Genomic DNA, 21277 nt, shown 5'->3' on the forward strand with positions numbered 1-21277 from the left:
ACCGACCCGCGTCTTCCCTCGGCCATTCTCCCCAGTTCCCAGTCCGACCCATCTGGAGCCGGATTCTCCCTCCGCTCCGGCGCGCCCATTGCGCATTCGGGGGAGGGGGGGCGGCGGCAGAGGTCCGGGAGCGCTCGCCCCGCCTGCCCGCGGGGCCCGGGGGCTGGGTGAGGCCGGAGGCGGGGCCGGGCGGGGCAGCGGGGAGGGGGGTTGCGGGGCTCCGAGAGGACACCCGCCGCCTTAGCGGCCGGCACCTGCAGCCGTCGGATGGGTCCGCTGCCTCTGAGCCCGCCCGCAATGCTACCTCTGCTGCTGCTCCTGCTGCTGCTGGGACCCGGACACGCCGGTGAGTGAGGGAGGAGTGCGGCCCCGGAGGAAGCGGGAGCCCTGCCTTCCGGTCCCTCTGCAGCCCCTCCAACTCCTCAGCCTCCTCCCCTCCTCTCCCGGGGGCCCCAGGATCTCCTAGCGCTCCTCTCCCGGCCCACGGATGCATTCCTTACCAGGTTTCCAGGAAGCCTGTCCCCCAGCCCTGTCCCCTCGCCTCCCAGGGCACCCTCCAGTCAGCGGGCCTGGGGTCCGTGAACTGATCGTTCACTCCACCTGTCGCTGAGGTCTAAGGTAGGGCTATCAGGGGTTCACCTGGGAGGGGCAGGTGAAGGACTGAAAGTGGTTTTCTCACCTGCCCTTGGCCATCACCCTTGCAGAGGTCTCCTCAGCACCTGACAGTTTCTGGGGTGTACAGACACACCCAATCACAGGAAAATATAGGGATGCCCCATGAGCAGGGAGACAGGCAGACACAGAACACCTTCACCCTCACTTGGGCATGCAGGTGTAGGGTTCATGGACAGGCTCACACAGGGACACAGCAAAGGTATCTTGGAGGGAACACACACACACACACACTCAGGCCACGGGACGCCTGGACAGCCTTGGCACTCCCCAGCAGAGGCTGTCGTGGGCAGACAGAGCAAACAGACCCCAGAATGACCTACCTCACCTAAGTTGGCACAGAGGGAGTGTTTTCCTTGGTTCTAAACTCAGCGCTGGACGGCTGCCCCGTGCCTTGGTTCTCTCTCGAGGGCTGTGCCCAGAACCGTGAGATGGCCAGAGTGTGGTCAGGTCGCGGTGGGGGACAGCTTGGAGCATGGAGTTAGGACTGGGCCCATTTCAAGTATGCTCAGATGGGGAGTGACCCGTGGGGCTTGGTGGGTCCGGAGATCAAGGGACCTTTTCTGGAAGCCCACTCTGTGGAGCTGTCCACCCCAGAAATCTGCCCTCAAAGATCTCCCAGTCGAGAAGTTCTCCCAGGGGTGCCTGGGTCGGTTAGGCACCTGCCTTCAGCTCAGGGCATGATCCGACGGTCTTGGGATGGAGCCCCACGTTGGGCTGTCTGCTCAGTGGGGAGGCTGCTTCTCCCTCTCCCTCTGCCGGCCGCTCCCTCTGCTTGTGCGCTCTCTCTGTCAAATAAATACATACAATCTTTAAAAGAAATAAATAGAAGGTCACTTCCATAAGCAGACAGCTGCACAGTGTGGTAAGGACCCCTATAGTCCCTGGAGACAAGGCCGATTATAGAATGAGGTGACAGGTGAGCCTGGTGAACATGGGGTGAGGGTATGTTCCTTGCAGGGCGTCTGTGATGGGAAATTCGGCTGGAGGAGAAGTTAATGATGAGCAGGATCTGCATGAGGGTTCTGAGAGAGGATCTGGGAAGAGGGGAGGGGCCCACTCATGCAGGGCATCTGGGCTGAGGCCCCTGAGCTTTATCTGGACGGTGGTGGGAGCCACGGTGCTAGGCGCTGGGTGCTGGGGGTGGGGGGCGGTTTCGGGCAGATGTGTGGGCAGCTGGGAGCAGCACCTGGCCAGGAGGGAGGGCAAGGACTGGTCACCCAGAGAGGAAGGAGAAACTTTTAACTGGTCGCTATGTTGTCTCTCTATCTAACTCACCTCTATTCCCCCACCCCCACAAATATGGTACTTTTTCCACCGAGAAAAAAAAAAAAAAAAACAGCCATGGGGTTAATTTTGGCCTGGACTCTTCTAAAAAGTCAGGGTGATCCAAACGTGTTTTAAAAAATTTTTTTGGAAAGGTTTTATTTATTTGACAGTGAGAGAGAGAGAGCACGCGAGCAGGGAGAGTGACAGGCAGAAGGAGAGGGACATTGAGCAGAGAGCCCAACAACATGGGGCTCTCGATCCCAGGACCCCGGGATCATGACCTGAGTCAAAGGCAGATGCTTAATCAACTGAGCCACCCAATGCAGCCCTGAAAACTTGTTTTAGATGAAAAGAGGTGAGACACACTGTACAGACCTGGCTTGGCTCCTCCGGCCCCAAGAGATGGAGAGCGGACACCCAGGAATCCAGCAGGCTGCCGTGTGAGTTTCTGCTCTGGGTCACGCCAGCCCTGTGCTTCTCTAAGCCTCAGTCTCCCCATCTGTAAATGGGGATAACAGCGGCCTACAAGACAAGGAGGCTATGCTGTTGACAACAAGAGACACCCGTCCATTTTGAAGCATGGTGTTTGGTAGGGGGTGAGGCTCAAGTGATCGCACTCTTTACTGCTGCTCTGTTTGTTTTTTTTTTTTTTTTTTTTTAAGATTTATTTATTTATTTATTTCACAGGCAGAGATCACAAGTAGTTAGAGAGGCAGGCAAAGAGAGAGAGGAGGAAGCAGGCTCCCCGCTGAGCAGAGAGCCCGATGTGGGGCTCCATCCCAGGACCCTGGACCATGACCTGAGCCGAAGGCAGAGGCTTACCCACTGAGCGACCCAGGTGCCCCTCTGTTTGGTTTTACTGACCACTGCCAGAGACCAGACTCATTTGTGGCCTTCACCAGAAGGAGGAGTTCCTTTGGGATCATCTGATGTCCCGGTCACAGTGGGTTTAGAGGTCCCTGACCCCAAGCAGTGGCCCCATTGGTGCCTCTCAGCTCAGTCACCCTGGCAGGCCTCCTTCCCTTGCCATTATTGGGTGAAGAGGAAGGTGCACTGGTCTGGAGGTCAGAGTCTGGGTGAGAACCCCCCAGTCAGATCAGGTTCTTGTTGGCTGTGTGACTGTGGGGGTCGTCCTCAGTCTCCTCTTCCTCACCTGTGAAACATTGGGGGGAGGGTCCAGTCCCTCCTGTTGTGCACTGCTGTGTGTCAGAGCTGCCCGGGAAACCAGACAGGTGGCTGGGCTCAAGCCTCAGGGCCTCTCTATGTGGGAGGAAACCATGCCTGGGCAGTGAAAATAAAGGAAGAAACAAAAGACCTGCTCCAAAGTCTGGAGGGGCATGTTGGGGGGGCAGGGGAGACATACAGACAGGAAAGACCCTGCAGGGGAGCCTTCCTTGGTGGCAGGCACCCTGTTTAGCTCATCTTTGATGCCCAGTGCCCAGCACAGGCAACTGGACAGACATTTGATGTGGAACTAGCTGTCTGACTTCATCCGGAGTAGACAAGGGCAGGAGACTGGAAATCAGGACATTCCAGGAAGAGGGACCAGCCTGTGCAAAGGCCCCGTGGTGTGATTGTTTGGATGCTGTGGCTCTGTGACTTGTTTTCTCTTTCAGGGCTGCCTTGAAGACATTAATAATAGTTAGAGCTTGTCATGTGCCAGGGGCTTTACATGCATGATGGCATTTCATTCTCCCTATTTTATAAATGAGGAAACCAAAGCTCAGAGAGGTTGAGTAAGTTGTCTGAGGTCACACAGCGAGGAAGTAGGAGATCTGCGATTCAAACCCAAACGTTCATCCAAGCCCTTCTCAGACTATAGCCTTTCCCCAAGCCCTGCCCTGCAGCCTCTGACCTTTGTTTCCCTCTAGCTTCCCAGAGGTCACACGTGCACCGGCGTGGGCTTCTAGAACTGGCAGGGACCATGAACTGTGTTGGCAGCCGCAGCCCCCTGTCCTACATAAGCTATGGATGCTACTGTGGTCTGGGAGGCCATGGCCAGCCCCGTGACGCCATCGACTGGTGAGTGCGTGCTTGGACCCGGGCTTAGGAGGTCCCCCACCGCCTGGGGTAGTTAAGGCTTATTTAAGGGAATACCCACAACTGAGGTTTCTGTTTGGACTAGCACGATCCCAAGCGCATGGTACAACCTTGCAGACAAGGGGTCCTCTGGGTGATGTGACCAATGAGGACAAACCCCGGGGGGAAGGGGGGCAGCTGCCCCCCAGCCTGGCCCTGGGATGAATTACCTGGGCTGCAAAAATAACACAGAGTTGGTCAGACTTACTAGGCACCAGGAACTGTTTTGAGAAGCCCTCTCAGTCCTCAAAACAATCTCATTTTAGAGATGAGGGCACTGAAGCAGGAGAGATTAAATGGAGGACACCACGGATTGGTGTCTGGTGGCTGGTCTGCCTCTATCAGTAGACTGGGGGCTCCTTGAGAGCAGAGCGCATCTGGCTGACCTCTCCCTGCTGGGTCCCACTGAGGGCTCTGGACACAGTGGGACTAGTGGCTGGATGGAGACAGCGCCAGTGAATGAATGAATGATGGGCAGGTTTGGGGAGATTTGTGGATGTTTCTCAGAATGGCTCGACAGCAAATTATCATATATTTCAATATCAATCATATATATATCAATCATACATATATCAATAATTATCATTATTATTATTATGGTTGATGTCCTATTATGTGGCAGACCCTGGGCTGGACACTGGAGACACTGTTTAGAGTGGACAAGAAATGGTCCTGTCCGCACAGAGCTCTGGCCAGTACAGAGGACAGAGGCTCATCCGTCTTTTCCCTAAAATGAGAGTCTCGTTGTAAACCTGTCCTGGAGGGAAGGAACCCAGTTCTATGAGAGGGTGTAATCAGGAGACCGTCATAGGCTGGGGAGGTTGGGAGCTGGGTGACATCTTGGGATTGGGGCTGACACCTGGAGAGAGGAAGGATGGGCAGGAAGCCATCCCAGGCAGAGGGCTGGTCCCATTCAAGGTCAAAGTCAAGAGGCAGGTGGGGCTCTGCTCATTCCTGGCACCAGGAGGAGGCAGGTGTGCTGGAGCTCAGAGACACAGAATGAGGCCGGCAGGGGCCAGGGGACCCCACACAACGGGGTCAGCAAAATTACTTCCCTGGGAGGTGGGGATTCTTGGGGATCCAGCTTGGACCAGAAGATGCTGGCTCCCTGTGTGTCCTCATTTACCTGTGGTCCGTTCCTCCACCCACCTGATGGTCTGCCTGTCTACCATCCACAGGTGCTGTCACCAGCACGACTGCTGCTACACGAAGGCGGAACAGGCTGGCTGCAGACCCAAGACTGAGCGTTACTTCTGGCAGTGTGTCAATCAGAGCATCGTGTGCGGTGAGTCCCCAGCAGGGCCCGACCTCCCTCCCCCAGCGGCCCGGGCATCATCCTGGCTGCAGGAACTCACCACCTCTCCCAGCCCTGCAGGGATCACCCCGCCCCCCCAGGGGGTTATCTACTCTAAGTGATCTTTAACACAGAGCACTTAGAGAAACAGACAAAGAAATCAGGACAAAAGCCAACAAGGAAAGGACACCAGGTATAACCGATGTTGATGTCCATCAGCTGGGGGTATGGATAGATAAACCTGTGATGTGTTCTTAACCGTGGACGACTCTGCAGCCCAGAGAAAGGGATAAGGTAGCACCTCAGGCTGACCCGAGAAAGTGTTGAGTGGAAAAGCAAACCACAGGGTGAGGTATCCAGCAAAGCACAATTTCTGTTAAAAAAAAAAAAAAAAGCAGCAGCTTGCAACATAGTAGCATGCTTGCTTTCCACCGAGACCTGCAGATACTTGCAAAGCTCAGAAAAAGGTATGTAGAGACACATGGCACGCTGCAGAGGGCCGTGGTCATCCCCAGGCACCAGATCGGACGGAGGCAGGGGCGGCGGTAGGCAAGTTCACGTTCCTGTAATGTGTCTCTTCCTTTACAAAGAGAATGTCTTCATGAATTACTTTTGAGTCAAAGCTTAGAAAAGGAGTGCACGGCCTGAGCTGTGTAAGGGTGATGTTCCCGATCTCTGCCAATTACTCTGACAGGCATCAGAATGAATGAAAATGAAAAAAGGTGGACAGATGGACGGGTGGGTGGACAGACGGAGGGAGGGCAGGTGAAGCGGAGCGTCAGTGGTAGACACGGCAAGGCAGGTGTACACATGTTCTCCGTGGTTCATTCGGCTTTTCTCTGTGTTTGGAATTTTCTGCAACAGAATGTTAGGAACCAAAAGAAAATGAAAGGAAAGAGCTTGGTGAGAAGGGCCCGTGTCTGTGTGTGTGATCCTCTCAAGATGCAGGCCAACTCCGCCGTGGAGTGGTTTGATGACCACCCCCCTCCCCCTTCACCATGGTTCTGAGGCTCTAGTCCCAAATGTCCTGCACTAGGAGGACCAGAGGCCATGGGCTGGGGCTGGGGTTGGGGGCCCACCTAGTGAGTGCCAGGGCGGATGTAGAACTTGGACTGAGCTGGTAATATGAGTGTTCATTTCACTGGCTTTTCTTCCCTAAGGCTGAGCCAGTGGAACAAGCCCGTGTTCTAGAGACATCCTACCACTTACCATTTGGGGACCCCAGGAAAACCCCTTCCTCTCTCTGGAATGCTGTGCCCTCATCTCTCAAAATAGGGCAGGTTGGTGTCCCCTGGGCCATGTTTGTCCTGCAGATGTCTTGCTTCACCTGCACAGTGTTTAGAAAAGCAGTTTGGGGCCAGTATTTGAAAAATCAAAAGAGGTCACATGAAAAAATCTGAATTTCTGAATGTCCAGTTTTCTTTAAAAAAAAAAAAAAATTGGGAGCTCCAATAGCATCAGATCCGGTAGCAACCACTGGCTGGAGCTTAGAGGGGCTGCCAGTTATAGGCAGGGCCTCTCTCTCCCATCTGCCCCAGTCCCCACCATGCCCTATTGCCTCACATTGAGGCCAAGTGACAATCATATTTCACTTCCCTTGTGCTCTTCATTTGATTATGGAAAATAAATATTTCTTTTTTCTTTTTTAAAGATTTTATTTATTTATTTGAGAGAAGAAAGTGACAGCAAAAGCAGGAGGTCAGGAAGAGGGCCAGAGGGAGAGGGAGGAGCAGACTCCCTCACTGAGCAGGGAGGCAGATGTTGGACTCAGTCCCCGGACCCCGGCATTATGACCCGAGCTGAAGGCAGACACTTAACCACTGAGCTAGCCAGGTGCCCCTCTCTTTTAATCCTTCTAACTGTGGAGGAGAAAGTCTCAGTTCAGTGCTAGTTTAGCTTTAACATCCCTGGAACACCTGCTGGTTTTATTTTTTTTTTTTTAACAGAGACAGCAGGCTTAGATCCAAGAATACTTCCGTTCATCAACTGAATTCTGCGATTAAAAAAAAAAATTCTTCCTATTTATCTCTCTGTCTACCTACCCATTTATCTATGTGTCTGTCTTTACCAGCAAGCAGCATGTATTTAATAAGGAAGAGTGTATCAAAATCCATCCTAACGTCATTGTACAGTTTAGGTGGCCAGCTACTCCAGAAGTTAAAAGAAAAATAAAACAGCAATTAAAAATGTTAAGTGTTGCAGTGCCTGGGTGTCTCAGTGGGCTAAATGACTGCCTTTAGCTCAGGTCATGATCCCAGGGTCCTTGGATCAAGTCTCCCATGGGGCTCCCTGCTCAATGGGGAGCCTGTTTCTCCCTCTCCCTCTGCCCCTTCTCCCATTCATGTGCTCTCTCACACTCATTCTCTCTCAAATAAATAAATAAGGTCTTAAAAGAAACTATCAAGTGTCCCTCAGGGCGATCTCACTGATTTTTTTTTTTTAACCTTACTGTTTTGTTTTGTTTTTTAAATGACATACTAAAAAAAAAGGACTGATGCATGTATTTTTAGGGTTACCTTCTGATGGGGGTGGCTGGGTGGCTCCGTCCTTAAGTATCTGCCCTGAGATCAGGTCCTCAGATCAAGCCCCGCATGGGGCTCTCTGCTCGGCTGGAAGCCTGCTTTCCTTTCCCTAGTCCTCCTGCTTGTGTTCTCTCTCTCGCCGCTGTGTCTCTGTCAAATAAATACATAAAATCTTAAAAACAAAAATTACCTTCTGATGGGTAGTAATTTCTGCGTATAGGTTCCTTTCAAATGAGTAAAAAAGCTGAATCCATTTTAAAAGTAGGAAATGGGGTGCTTGGTTGACTCAGTTGGTTGAACACCCAACTCCTGATTTTGGCTCAGGTTGTGGTCTCAGGTTTGTGGGATCGAGCCCTTTGTCTGGCTCCGCATGCTGGTTGTGGAATGAATCCCTGTGAATCCCTGCTTGGGATTCTCTTGCTCCCTCTCCCTCTCTCTCTCTCTGCCCCTCCTCCACTCATAGGTGTGTACTTGCTCTCTCTCTTAAAAAAAAAGAAAAGGAAGTAATGAGGCACTTGGCTAGCTCAGTTGGTAAAGTATGTGACTCTTGATCTGGGGTCTTGGGTTTGAGCCCCACATTGGGTGTGAAGATTACTTAAAAATAAAAGTATTAGGGCACCTGGGTGGCTCAGTTGGTTAAGCGACTGCCCTTGGCTCAGGTCATGATCCTGGAGTGCCAGGATCGAGTCCCGCATCGGGTTCCCAGCTCCAAGGGGAGTCTGCCTCTCCCTCTGATCTTCTCCCCTCTCATGCTCTCACTCTCTCTCAAATAAATAAATAAATCTTAAAAAAAAATCTTAGAAAACAAGTAAGTATAGGAAGTAATAGCATAGGTACTAGGTAGGTAAGGCTGCTGACCCAGAAACTGGTCCCATAACTTTTTCTTTCTTTCTTATTTTTAATAGAGATAAACATAAGGCAACATTAAACATTTACAGTATAAATGTTAGTGATATTTAATACATTCATAATGTCATCCACCACCTCTGTCTAGCTCCAAAAGATTTTCTTCCAACCCCACTCTCTCCCTTAGAAGAAACCCTACTAAGCAGTCAATCCTCCTTCCCCCTTCCGTCAGCACCTGGCAACCAAATTTGTTTTCCATCTCTATGGATCTACCAATTCTAATTTTATATACACACATATATATATTGAATTCTGTTATTATATATAATATATATCTCAACTGAATTCTATGATTATATATAATACATATATAATTATATATATAAATATATATTTATTCTGTTATTATATTTATACTTATTCTGTCATTTATTATATTTATATTTATTCTGTTATTACATGTAATATAATATATAACTATTATAACTACATAACTATAATATATGATATATAACTATATATAACACTATATGATATATAACTATATATACTATATATTATATACATAATATATGATATATAACTATATATAATATATATAATATGAGATATGATATATATGATATATGACTATATCATATATAATATGCATATAATATATAACTATATATTATATATTACATATATTACATTACATATAATAACAGAATATATAATATATAACATTATGTATATAATTCACATAAACAAAATATATATAATGTTTCCTATAAATGAATTCAGACAATCTGTGGCCTTTGGCGTCTGGCTTCTTTAACTTAGCATCCTATTTTCAAAGTTCATCCATGTGGTATCACACAGCTGAACGTCATTCCTTTTTTTTTTTAAAGATTTTATTTATTTATTTGACAGACAGAGATCACAAGTAGGCAGAGAGGCAGGTGTGGGGGTAGGAAGAAGCAGGCTCCCTGCTGAGCAGAGAGCCTGATGCAGGGCTCGATCCCAGGACTCGGAGATCATGACCTGAGCCAAAGGCAGAGGCTTTAACCCACTGAGCCACCCAGGTACCTCAGTGTCAATCCTTTTTATGGCTGAGCAGCATTCCCTTTGTAGGGATAGACCACAGTGTTTATACTGGGTTTTTGCACCTGCTGAGGGCCGGGAACAGTGCTACTCTGAACATTTGTGAGAGTATTTGTTTGAGCACTGTTTCCATTTCTTTGGGGAATATCACTATGAGTCATCTTTTTACTTTCTGAGGAACCATCAGACTTTTTTACTGAAGACGCACATCTTTCATGTTCTCATAAGTCTTGTATGAGGGATCCAGTTTCTCCACAGTTTTGTCAACACTTGTTATCTCCTGTTTGTTTTGTTTCCTTGCTTTCAGTGGGGGTGTTGAGTGTATCTCATCGTGGTTTGAGTTTGCGTTTCCCTGATGGCTAATGATGTTGAGCATCTTTTCACGTGCTTGTTTTCTTTGGAGAAATGTCTATTCAAGTCTTCTACTCATTTTTATTTTTTTATTTGTTCATATGTTTTTTTTTTTTAATCAAAGAATTCTGACTGTTCTATACACTTCAGCACTAACATAAGTAAATCTTTTTTTTTTTTTTTTAAGATTTATTTGACAGAGAGAGATCACAGGTAGGCAGAGAGACAGGCAGAGAGAGGGGTAAGTAGTCTCCCCGCTGAGCAGAGAGCCCAATGTGGGGCTCGATTCCAGGACCCTGAGATCATGACCTGAGCCGAAGGCAGAGGCTTAACCCATTGAGCCATCCAGGTGCCCCTGTTCATATGTTTTTAACATTTTTATTTTTAAGTGATCTCTACGCCTGACATGGGGCTTGAACTCATAGCCCCGAGGTTGAGAGTCCCATGCTCTATTGACTGAGCCCACCAGGTTGCACATTTTTAATTGGGTTGTCTTTTTGTTATTGAGTTATAAGAGTTCTTTATATATTTTAAATCCTAGACCCTTATCAGATTTGTGATTTGCAAATGTTTTCTCCCATTTTGTAGGTTGTCTTTGCATTGTATTGATAACATCTTGGATGCACATATCTGTTTTATCTTTTGTTGATTGTGTTTTTGATGTCCTAAGAATCCACTGTCTCCTTTTTTTTTCTAACAGTTTATAATTTGAACTCTTACATTTGTTTGTTTGTTTTTTTAAAAGATTTTGCTTATTTATTTGACAGAGGGAGAGAGAACAATCAGAGAGAACAGGAGAGGGAGAAGCGGTCTCCCTGCTGAGCAGGGAGCCCAGTGCAGAGCTTGATCCCAGGACCCAGCGATCATGACCTGAGCTGAGGGCAGATGCTTATCTAACTGAGCCACCCAGGCGCCCCTGAACTCTTACATTTAGGTCATTGATCCACTTCGAGTTAGTGTTTGTATATAGTGTGAGGTAGGGATCCGTCTTAATTCTTTTGCATTTGTATATCCAGTTGTTCTAACACCATTTGAGACTCATTTTGCCCCACTGAATAGTCTTGGTACCCTTGTTGAGAGTTACATGGCCCTAGATGGATGACTTCCCTGTGCCTCAGTTTCCTTACCTCGAAGATGGGTGTTGCAAAGATGAAAAAAGGGGGTTTATAACATGATAAACAGATTGGACTGGGTTGTTACTCTTTCCCTTTCCTTCTCCTCCAGCTACCAACCTGATCTGAACCTCTCTCTGACCTCCATTACCTCCACTAGAGAGAACGGAGGTTCTGGCATGACTTTCCATTAAACCCGCTACTCCTGATGTGCAGGGAAGGAAGCCAATATAAGGGTTACTGGAAGGATGGTCTTAGAGATTTGTGGACTCTTACCTGTATCTCCTTTGCATGAAGTAGCAGTTGGTAGAAGAGCAAAGCTGAATTAATATAGAGACATAATATCAATGTTTAGGACCGAAAGTATCCCACACATTGACTTGTCCAGCCCTCTTATTTCAAGCCAGGGGAACTGAAAGCAACTCAGGGAAAGAAAGGACTCACTTAATGTGGTGGTCATGTGCCCTCTCCGGGGCACACCCCCCTGTCCACAGACTGTCCCCAGACTGCCCAGCCCCAGGGTGGGCAGAGAGGGTGTAAAATGGGGCTTAACTGGGAAATTGGTTAAAGTGCTCTCCCTTTTCCCTTCAACCCGCATGTTCCCCTTGCCGCTAAGCACGTGAAAGCGATGTCTGTAAACTGTTTTTTGGTGTGTCTGCTAGTGGCGCTCATGCCTGTTTACAGAATGGCCCGCCCTGAACCAAATGAAAAGAACCAAAATATCTCTTCTGCATTTGTCTTTGGCTAAAAATACTCTCTTCTTCTGTTTGGAGATACTCCGAACATAGCTGTTTACCTAATTACAGGTGTCGCCCCATTTTCCACTTATGGACCTGACTTAAATATATTAAAAAATTTGTAAAGCCTCTGGTAATATTTACTGTCAGACCTTTATTTTAAGCTTAATCCGTGGGGGCTGTTTTTTCCTTTTAAGCTTTTATTTTTCTTGAATAACACGATGCAGTTGTGTTCCTGAGGCTATGGAGTGGTGGGGGGCACGTCTTGCTTTTGAAAGAAACTTTCTGGGGCACCCGGAGGGCTCAGTCAGTTAAGAAGACGGCTCTTGATTTCAGCTCAGGTCATAATCTCAGGGTCGTGGGATCGAGCTCGGATCGGGCTCCGTGCTGAGCGAGGTGCCTGCCTGAGATTCTCTCTCTCCCTCTGCTCCCCACTCCCCGCTCCTTCACTCTCTGTCTCTCCCAAACAAACAAACAAACAAACAGACACTTTTTTGTGCAGGGAGAAGGGTTGGAGTGCAAAGCAGGTACAGGTGTTAGAGCAGCTGATCTGGGGCTGGAATCCTGGCTCGCCGACTGCTTAGTGCTGTGACCTTGGACAAGTTACTGAATCCCTCTGAGCTCTGCTTTCCTTACCCGTAAAATGAGAGTAATGAAATTTAGATGCCGAGTTTGTATGACGATCGGAAATGGTGACCGGCTTTCCTGTCGTTCTCCCAGCACGTATTATTGAGAATCTATTCTGTGCCCGGCCCCATGCTAGGGTTTTGGCAAGACGGAGGGCAAGGTTCTGTTTCTAAAGGGAGGAGGGTGGGATATAGTGTCTGTGCTCTTTGCTGCTGTAAGTACTGTGTTGGAAAAAAGCAGGTGAAGCATCATACCTTCACGTATGGTCACCTTCACCACCTAAACCTACAGTGGAATAAATCTTTTTTTTTTTTTAAGATTTTATTTATTTATTTGATAGACAGAGATCACAAGTAGGCAGAGAGGCAGGCAGGGAAGCAGGCTCCCGGCTGAGCAGAGAGCCCGATGTGGGGCTCGATCCCAGGGCCCTGGGATCATGACCTGAGCCAAAGGCAGAGGCTTAACCCACTGAGCCACCCAGACGCCCCTACAGTGGGATAAATCTTGAGAACATGAGGCTAAGAGAAAGAAGCTCTAGCTTCTGGCAAAAGGTCACATAATGTGTGACTCCATTTTTATGAAATGTCCAGAATGGGCAAATCCATAGAGATGGAAAGCAGGTTAGTGGTTGCCCAGAGAGATCAGTGGGACTCAGGTGAAGGGTAATGGGGAGTGACTTCTTAGTGGGTATGAACTTTCTTTGGGAGAGATAGAAATATTTTGGATATATTAGATAGGAGTGATGGTTGCACACCGTTGTGAAGGTACTAAATGCCTTGTGCATGTTAAAGGTACTAAATGACTTGTGCATGTTAAAACGGTAAATTTTGGGGGTGCCTGGGTGGCTCAGTGGGTTGGGCCGCTGCCTTTGGCTCAGGTCATGATCTCGGGGTCCCGGGATCGAGTCTTGCATCGGGCTCTCTGCTCGGCAGGGAGCCTGCTTCCTCCTCTCTCTCTCTGCCTGCCTCTCTGCCTCCTTGTGATCTCTGTCTGTCAAATAAATAAATAAATCTTAAAAAAAAATAAAATAAAATAAAATAAAATAAAACGGTAAATTTTGTTTTGGGTATTTTGCCTCAATAAAAAATGCAGGGGAGCAGGGTCAGGGATACTCTTTTATATAGAATGGCCCGGGGCCAGAGAAACAGTGATAAGATGCCATTGAAACAGAGACCTGGGGAATGTGAGAGGAGCCAAGCAAAGAGGTGGTAGGAATAGCCAGTGCAAAGGTCCTGAGGCAGGAATGAATGTCTGGGTGGTCCAAGAAGCTCAAGGAGGATGGTGAGGCTGGGGCAGAGTCATTTAGGTGAGAGTGAAGGGTGATGATGTCAGTGCGATAGGGTCTGGACTGTACACAGCGTTGAAAGCATTCTGCTCAGATGGGGAGCCACGGTTTTGAACGGAGGAAGGACATGATCTGATTTGCATTTTAGCTGAATTCCTCTGACTGCGGTATGGAGCATATCCTGGAAGGAGCAAGATTGGAAGCCAGGCACTGGTTATGAGGCTGTGGTAGCAGTCTTGGGGAGGACATACGGAAGGACGAGTGACAGGAGAGGAGATGGCATGGGCACTTGTCCCAGCAAGCCTATCCTTAGTCAGCCAGCTCTGTGGGAACAAGACCACCCTGGAGCTTCAGGGTGGCTCCTTCCTCGGGTGTCCATGGGGTCATGCTGCTCTAGGGGTACCCTGTGTCTCTTGTGAGGCAGTCCAGGGGAGATCTACAGGCAAAGGGCTTGCTGCTGGATGGTCTTGTTCTGTTACTGATTTTTATGCGTTATTTTTTTTTTATCTGTCGCCCATCTATCCACCCCTCATCATCTATCTGTCCATTCATCCACCTGCTTGTTCTCCTTCAAACCCAACACGTGTTTGTTGTGAAAAACTCAAATGCTAAGGAGATACTGTAAGGCAGCGGGGGGGCGCCTGTGTGGCTTAGTCGGTTGAACGTCCTACTCTTGGTTTCAGCTCAAGTCATGGCTCAGGGTTGTGAGATCGAGCCCCACAGCAGGGTCCGTGCTTAGCAGGGAGTCTGCTCAAGGAAACTCTCTCTTCCTCTCCTGCTGCTGCTCCCCCCACACTCTCTCTAAAATAAATCAATCTTAAAAAGAAAGAAAGAAAGACTCTAATGTAGATAGTGACACTGCACCCACTGGAGTTAACTAGTTTCTGTTAAGGTTGGCATCACTTCTACCAGATTTGTATGTCTGTAAATACACACACACACACACACACACACACACGTGTATATATACATATAATATCAGATTATACTACCTATATTTTACTTTTTTCACTTAACATCGTGTCTTAGACATCTTGGAACATAGGGGTCAACCTCATTCTTTTCAAGCAGGATAATAAGGGGCTCCCTGGCTGACTTGGTCAGTAGAGCCTGTGACTCTTAATCTCGGGGTTGTGAGTTCAAGCCCGACGTTAGGTACAGAGATCACTTAAAAATAAAATCTTTAAAAAAAATAAAATAAAATAAGGCAAGATAATAACCTATGGCAAAATTTTGTAATCTTGACACTGTTGACATTTTGACTCCAGTAGCAGGACCCCCCCCCACCCCCCGCACAGTGTGATGACCCAAAATGTCTCTAGACATTGCCAAATGCCCACGGTTGAGAACACCTGGTTTGGGACATGAAGGCACTTTATTTTGACCACTTGCCCATCGACCGCTGCCGGTGTTTGCAGAGCCCGTGTTGGCTCATAAATCCTTGGGCACCTGCGTGAGGTTCTGTAGCATCAAGCCCTAGAACTGCTGGGTCTGATGGTGAGTTTGAGCCATTCCTAGTATTTGTATGCAGAAAGGGCTTGGGGGCTGGCTCAGGGACTTTGCCTTTTTTTTTTTTTTAAAGATTTTATTTATTTTGTGAGAGAGAAAGAGAGAGAGAACACAAGCCGGGGGGTGCTGCCGGCAGAGGGAGAAGCAGGCTCCCTGCTGAGTGAGGAGCCTGATGCGGGACTCGATCCGAAGATCCTGGGATCATGACCTGAGCTGAAGGCGGACGCTCAATAGACTGAGACATCCAGGCGCCCCTCAGGGACTTTTCTTGAAGGAGAATTTACATGGCAAGGGCACTGAAAAAAAAAATGTGTATCGTGTTTATTTATAGATGCTTGGGGAGTAAAGGGGGAACCTGGTGACTATGAGGGGGCACGAAGGCCACTATGGCCCCCATAGGTCATCTCTTTTTGGCACTGAGACTAGGTGGTACAGACATTTTAAATCTAACAGATATATTAAATTACGCCTTGAAATAGCGATCTTTCAAATTTTGAGATTGCTTTCTCTGTGAGGAAAGTATCATAGGGCTCGAAGTAGAAACCTCTGAGATTATAAAATGTAAGTTTTACAGGAAACAAAACTTCCACTGATACTATACAGACAACCCCTTGACTAAACTCCTGGTGTTTTTCCCGTATTTTCAAGCGCATCATTAAAAAAACACAAGGCATCGCTTCTCGGCCTTTTGGCTAGGATCAGGTGTAAAAATAATATATGGAGAGGGATGCCTGGGTGGCTCAGTTGGTTGAGCAGCTGCCTTTGGCTCAGGTCATGATCCCAGCGTCCTGGGATCGAGTCCCACATCGGGCTCCTTGCTCTGCAGGGAGCCTGCTTCTCCCTCTGACTCTGCCTTCCACTCTGTCTGCCTGTGCTCGCTCTCACTCGCTCTCTCTCTCTGACAAATAAATAAATAAAATATTTTTTAAAAATTGGATATTTAAAGGGCGCCTGGGTGGCTCAGCGGGTTAAGCCGCTGCCTTCGGCTCAGGTCATGATCTCAGGGTCCTGGGATCGAGTCCCCCATCGGGCTCTCTGCTCGGCGGGGAGTCTGCTTCCTCCTCTCTCTCTCTCTGCCTGCCTCTCTGCCTACTTGTGATCTCTCTCTGTCAAATAAATAAATAAAATCTTAAAAAAAATATATATGGAGGTATGTTTTGTACTCCTTATTTTTCTGCTGATCGTACACTGTTTATCATGTCATTAAAACCCTATTAAAGAACCCTATGTAACAAGCAGGAATCGTATGTGTGGACGCGTCCCCTGAGTCTGTGCTCCATTCCCTTCCTGCAGATAGGTCACAAGGTGTGATTGGGTGAGATGGACTTGGATTTCTCCTCCGGAAGCTTGGGGTGCCTGTGGCACAGCCCTGAGGGCTGGGTGAGATGGGGACCATGGAGCTTTTGCTCAGTTCCCGGTTCTGCAGAAATGCATGAAACACACACTGGCACCCGTCGTTCTGACTTCTTGTTATCGATGTAACGAATTATAACTGAGGCATCTTGTAGAGCGTGTAGACACAGGCTTTTGGATCTGGGGGTGTTGGCGTGTGGAAAGCTTCATGATGAATTTACACGATAAGGATGTTCTCTTTCGGTTCTCTGTTAATTTTTCTAGTTAGGGGCGAGGAAGAAGCTTTGGTTGTGGGATGGTCTGACAACTGGGGAGGTTAAACCTCTCTTGCACTTGCTAATCTCCATGTTTAACCAAGACACCCCGATTTGGGGCTTACAGCCTTTAGGTAGGCAAGAGCATCTAACCAGCCTTTAGTGTTACAAATTCACTCCCACCGGTTTTTGTTGTGTTTTCACTTGGTTTGTTTTTCCACCAGTTTATGGTACAAGATTTTTGGTTTTCTATTTATGGCAAGGATAGAATTAATTTTTAATTTTTTTTTAGAATTTAATACCATGTAATATAATTATAATTTATTTATTTTAAATAATTGATAATAACTGTTTTAAATAATAACGGTTTTAAAATGAGGGGATTTAAAGGAAGGATCCTGAAGCTGCCACGGACCTGAGTTTGGGAAGCTCTCATGCTTTACCTTGTGAGGGTCTCCAAGGAACATTTTTTTAAAAATTTAATTAATTTATTTATTATTTATTAAGGATTTTATTTATTTATTTGGCAGACAGAGATGACAAGTAGGCAGAGAGAGAGGAAGGGAAGCAGGCTCCCTGCTGAGCAGAGAGCCCCATGTGGGGCTCGATCCCAGGACCCCTGAGATCCTAACCTGGGCAGAGGGTTGATGCTTAACCCACTGAGCCACCCAGGGGTCCCTACAAGGAACATGAGAGGATCCTTCAAGAGTAGCTGGCCGCGGAAGGAGGTCAACTCCAGCTTACCGAGTGTCCACGGCATGGAGTGTCTACTGTATGCCCTGCATTTTAACCTCTGGGTGTCTTTTCGTTCTCCCAGCAACCCTTAGAAGCAGGGACTATTAGTGACCCTGTGTCCCCCTGAGCAAACACCTAGAAGGGTTGAAGTTATGTGTTTAAAGCACAGAGCTGCTACCTCCATGACCGCGCTGGTCAACTCCAAAGCTGGAGCTTCACTGCGCCTCTGGCGGGAGTTTGGAAGGATTCGGTGGTGAGTGGGTTTTATATTTACATGTATCTGAATCATTAAAAGCCCATACTAAAAGGCACTGGGTGGTATGGTTAGGCAGGATTTCCAAAGCTGTTGCAGGCATTATACCTTCTTGATCAGTAGGCTAGGCCTTGAAGATCAGGAAATCTTTCTAACCACTACCAAGGTGCAAGGAGACTGACCTTGGAGTGGCAGCCTCCAGGTCTCTGGGAGGCAGGATCAGGCTGGAAAGGAAAGATGGAAGACACTCTTGAAGGAGCTTGGGGGAGAGACGTGGAGAAGGAAGGCAGAAAGACGCAGGTGGAGCCGACCTTGACTGAGTGCTTGTCCCTTGCGAAGCTGGGCGCCCTACACGGGGTTCTCTGTAATCTCCGTTTCCAGCGAGGACCGGGCTCGGAAGGCACGATCACCCGGCTAGGAAGTAGCAGAGTGAGCACTGCAGGCACCTACTCCTCCTCTGCACAGATCCTCAGGGGACGTAGTGTTATACTGATGCGGAAGAGAAGCCGGAAGGTTGCACAGACTCTGGTCTTTTCCATCTGAAAATACTTCCCTGGCAACTTCAGGTTTCCTTTTCCATAAACGGGGGCCAACGTCGCCTCCCTCCCCAAGTTGCCAGGGCGGAGATCGCATGAATTGCCAAGCCGCACGTAGATGCAACTTACAACCCTTCCTGCCTCCCACTACTTGGCTTCCCTAGTGTTTATCAGGTGTCTTCGAGGCCCTGCTCTAACTCAGTTTCCCCACTTCTTCCAGGACCCACGGAGAACAAATGCCAGGAGCTTTTGTGCAAGTGTGACAAGGAGATTGCTTACTGCCTAGCCCAGACTCAATACAACTTAAAGTACTTATTCTACCCCCGGCTCTTATGTGAGAAGGACTCGCCCCAGTGTGACTGACTAGCCTAACTTGGAATGTTCTTTCACATAAGGAAATAAAAACTTTTTTCACTCATCAACAGCAGCTGCATTCAGTTCTTTGCAGGAGGGAACGGAGGCCAAGTGTGAAAGCTGCAAACCGTGTTTGCTTTCTCTCCCGGAACTTGGGGCTGAAGGCTGTGTGGCTTCCAGTTTAAGGTCAAAAGTCCCGTGCTTATTTTATAAAACCACAACTATGCCTATGGCTGTATTGGGTTTGGTACCATATTTGAGGCTCACCCTTTATGAAAAGGGCTGAGCTTTATGCTCTAATCTGCTCCCGATAGCGGGTGGGCCACGTGAACCAACACCCACCATGTGCCTGGCCTTGTTTTGTGTTCCTGGAAAAGGCAGTAAACAAGACGCCCATTCATGGGGCACCTGGGGGGGGGCTCAGTCAGTTATGCGTCTGCTGTCTGCTCAGATCATGATCTCAGGGTCCTGGGATCGAGCCCCGGGTTGGGCTCCCTGCTCTGGGAGGAGCCTGCTTCTTCCTTTCCCTCTGCTCCTTCTCCCTGCTCGTGCATTCTCTGTCTCTCTCTCAAATAAATAAAATCTTAAGGAAAAAAAAAAAAAAAGATGCCCACTTCTGTGAAGCCCTATTTTGGTAGTTATGAGCTTAAGGAAGAATTCTCCATCCTACTCCACCTAACGGTTAAATTTCCTGGTTACAGAGGTAGTATATCCTCAATGCTTAAAAAGATAAAGACAAATATAAAGGAGGAAAAATATCACTCTTATTCCCACAATCCAGAATAACCACTTTCAGCATCTCTGTGTGGTATCATCAGAGTTTTCTGTGATGCATAAAAAATGCCATTGAGACCATAGCATAGGATTTTGCTTTTCCCCCATGTCATTAAAAAAAAAAAAAAAACAAAAAAACCTTTGGAAACATCATTTTAAGTAACTGTACTACATATTGTTTTATAAATCGCCCACTTTTGGGGATTGGTGATATTTCCAGTTTTTATCGGTTACTGACACGACAAGGATGCTAGTGAATAAATCTTTGTCACATTCCACCCCCCCCCCTTTTCATTGTTCCTTAACCCAGTGTCGCGCCCAAGGGCAGGCCACCCCAATCAAGATGGGCCACTCTGGCATGAAGACTATTTTGAGCTGAAGGCAGTAGAGACCCTGCGGGCTCAAGAGAAACTTTTGTCCCTCCTTTAACTACTGAGAAAAATCTAAATTGGGGGTCTGTTCTAGAATGAGGGTTATTACCAGAGCTCAGTTTTATCTGAGTGGCCCATCTGCACGGGCAGGGCACACAGCTCATTACCAAACATCTGCTCTTATCACCTTGTGAACCACATTCCTTTCCTCTGATGGCCCATACCCCTAGCTTAGCTCAGGATGACATCTGGCCTTGTTTTGCCGGTCTTTGGAACAGCCATGCCTGCATGGACTCTGTATGTACAACGTTAAGTTTGCTTTTCTGTTGATCTGTCTCTTGTCAGTTTGATTCTTAGTCCAGCTAGAAGGACCCTGAATGGGGACAGGCATTCTTGCTGACCCCAGACTTGGCAGAAGTGCAATTTTTGTAGCAAAGGGCCTGAATATTTTCCATAAACGTCCCCTTCTGTGGTACCCAAGCCCGCTATGATTGAGAGGGTCTGAGGGCGGAGACAGGCAGCCAGCAGCCCTTCTCTGGATGGGCCTGTCCCCACTCTGGTGGTAAGAAGTGAGTCTGGCCCAGCCCATCTGCTCGAGGCCCAGTCTTAGCCCTTCCTCCCTCCCAGCGCAGACATGGGTATTACTCACTCATCCTTGAAGCAGGATGTGGGGAGGACGTGGGGACGCTGCGAGCCCACAGAGTGCAGGTGGGGGTGCTGGTCTGGCCGTCTGGCCTGGGCCCAGCCCTACGGATGCCAGCCAGCCTCCTTGTGCTCATCTGGAAAGGAGAACAGTAACTGTGCAAGGCACCAGGCTAGGGATGTGCAAACGGTGCGTGGTGTCCCCAGACCCGCTGTGCTGTGACACGGGGAAGGTCAGGCAGGCCTGGGGCCTGATGAGCAAGCGCAGGAAGAAGGAAAATATCCTCCCTCCTTTCGGGTTAGGCACCGGAGGGTGGCTCGTTGGTGCCACGCTCACGTCAGGTTGGGGGACTTCGGGGTCACTAGGCTGTAGGGGGCAATGCGTTTTCAAAGCAGTTCTTTTTTTCTATAGACTTTTATCTATATAAAAATCTTTATTTTGCTTTCAAGTGATTGCTTCAAACTTTCAGGTGCAAAGTTTGAGGGAAATCTTCCAAAGGTCCAAAGAATAAATGAAGGGTTCATAGAGTCATCAAACAACACTGGGCACAAGCTTACCTCTGCGGGGCCGATCTCCGGGCGGCTCCCGTCCACACCTGCTATCTTTACACTGGAAGGA

The 21277-nt window shown here is 48.1% G+C and overlaps 1 protein-coding gene across 1 annotated transcript; it reads left to right on the forward strand.

Moving 5' to 3' along the window:
- The first annotated feature begins 219 nt into the window (after nt 1–219).
- LOC132027212 (group 10 secretory phospholipase A2-like) lies at nt 220–18920 on the forward strand. The gene is made up of 4 exons (XM_059415973.1): nt 220–346; nt 3813–3963; nt 5199–5305; nt 18738–18920. Exons 1-4 carry the CDS (start codon nt 268–270, stop codon nt 18878–18880), a joined length of 480 nt encoding a protein of 159 aa, XP_059271956.1. The 5' UTR covers nt 220–267; the 3' UTR covers nt 18881–18920.
- Nucleotides 18921–21277: the final 2357 nt, after the last annotated feature.

The sequence above is a fragment of the Mustela nigripes genome, chromosome 11 (assembly GCF_022355385.1).
Source record: "Mustela nigripes isolate SB6536 chromosome 11, MUSNIG.SB6536, whole genome shotgun sequence".
Classification (NCBI taxonomy): domain Eukaryota; kingdom Metazoa; phylum Chordata; class Mammalia; order Carnivora; family Mustelidae; genus Mustela; species Mustela nigripes.

Coding starts and splice junctions, on each gene's coding strand:
- LOC132027212 (XM_059415973.1), top strand. CDS start 268: ATGGGTCCGCTGCCTCTGAGCCCGCCCGCAATGCTACCTCTGCTGCTG. Junction 347..3,812: donor GCTGGGACCCGGACACGCCG/GTGAGTGAGGGA, acceptor GTTTCCCTCTAG/CTTCCCAGAGGTCACACGTG. Junction 3,964..5,198: donor CCCCGTGACGCCATCGACTG/GTGAGTGCGTGC, acceptor TACCATCCACAG/GTGCTGTCACCAGCACGACT.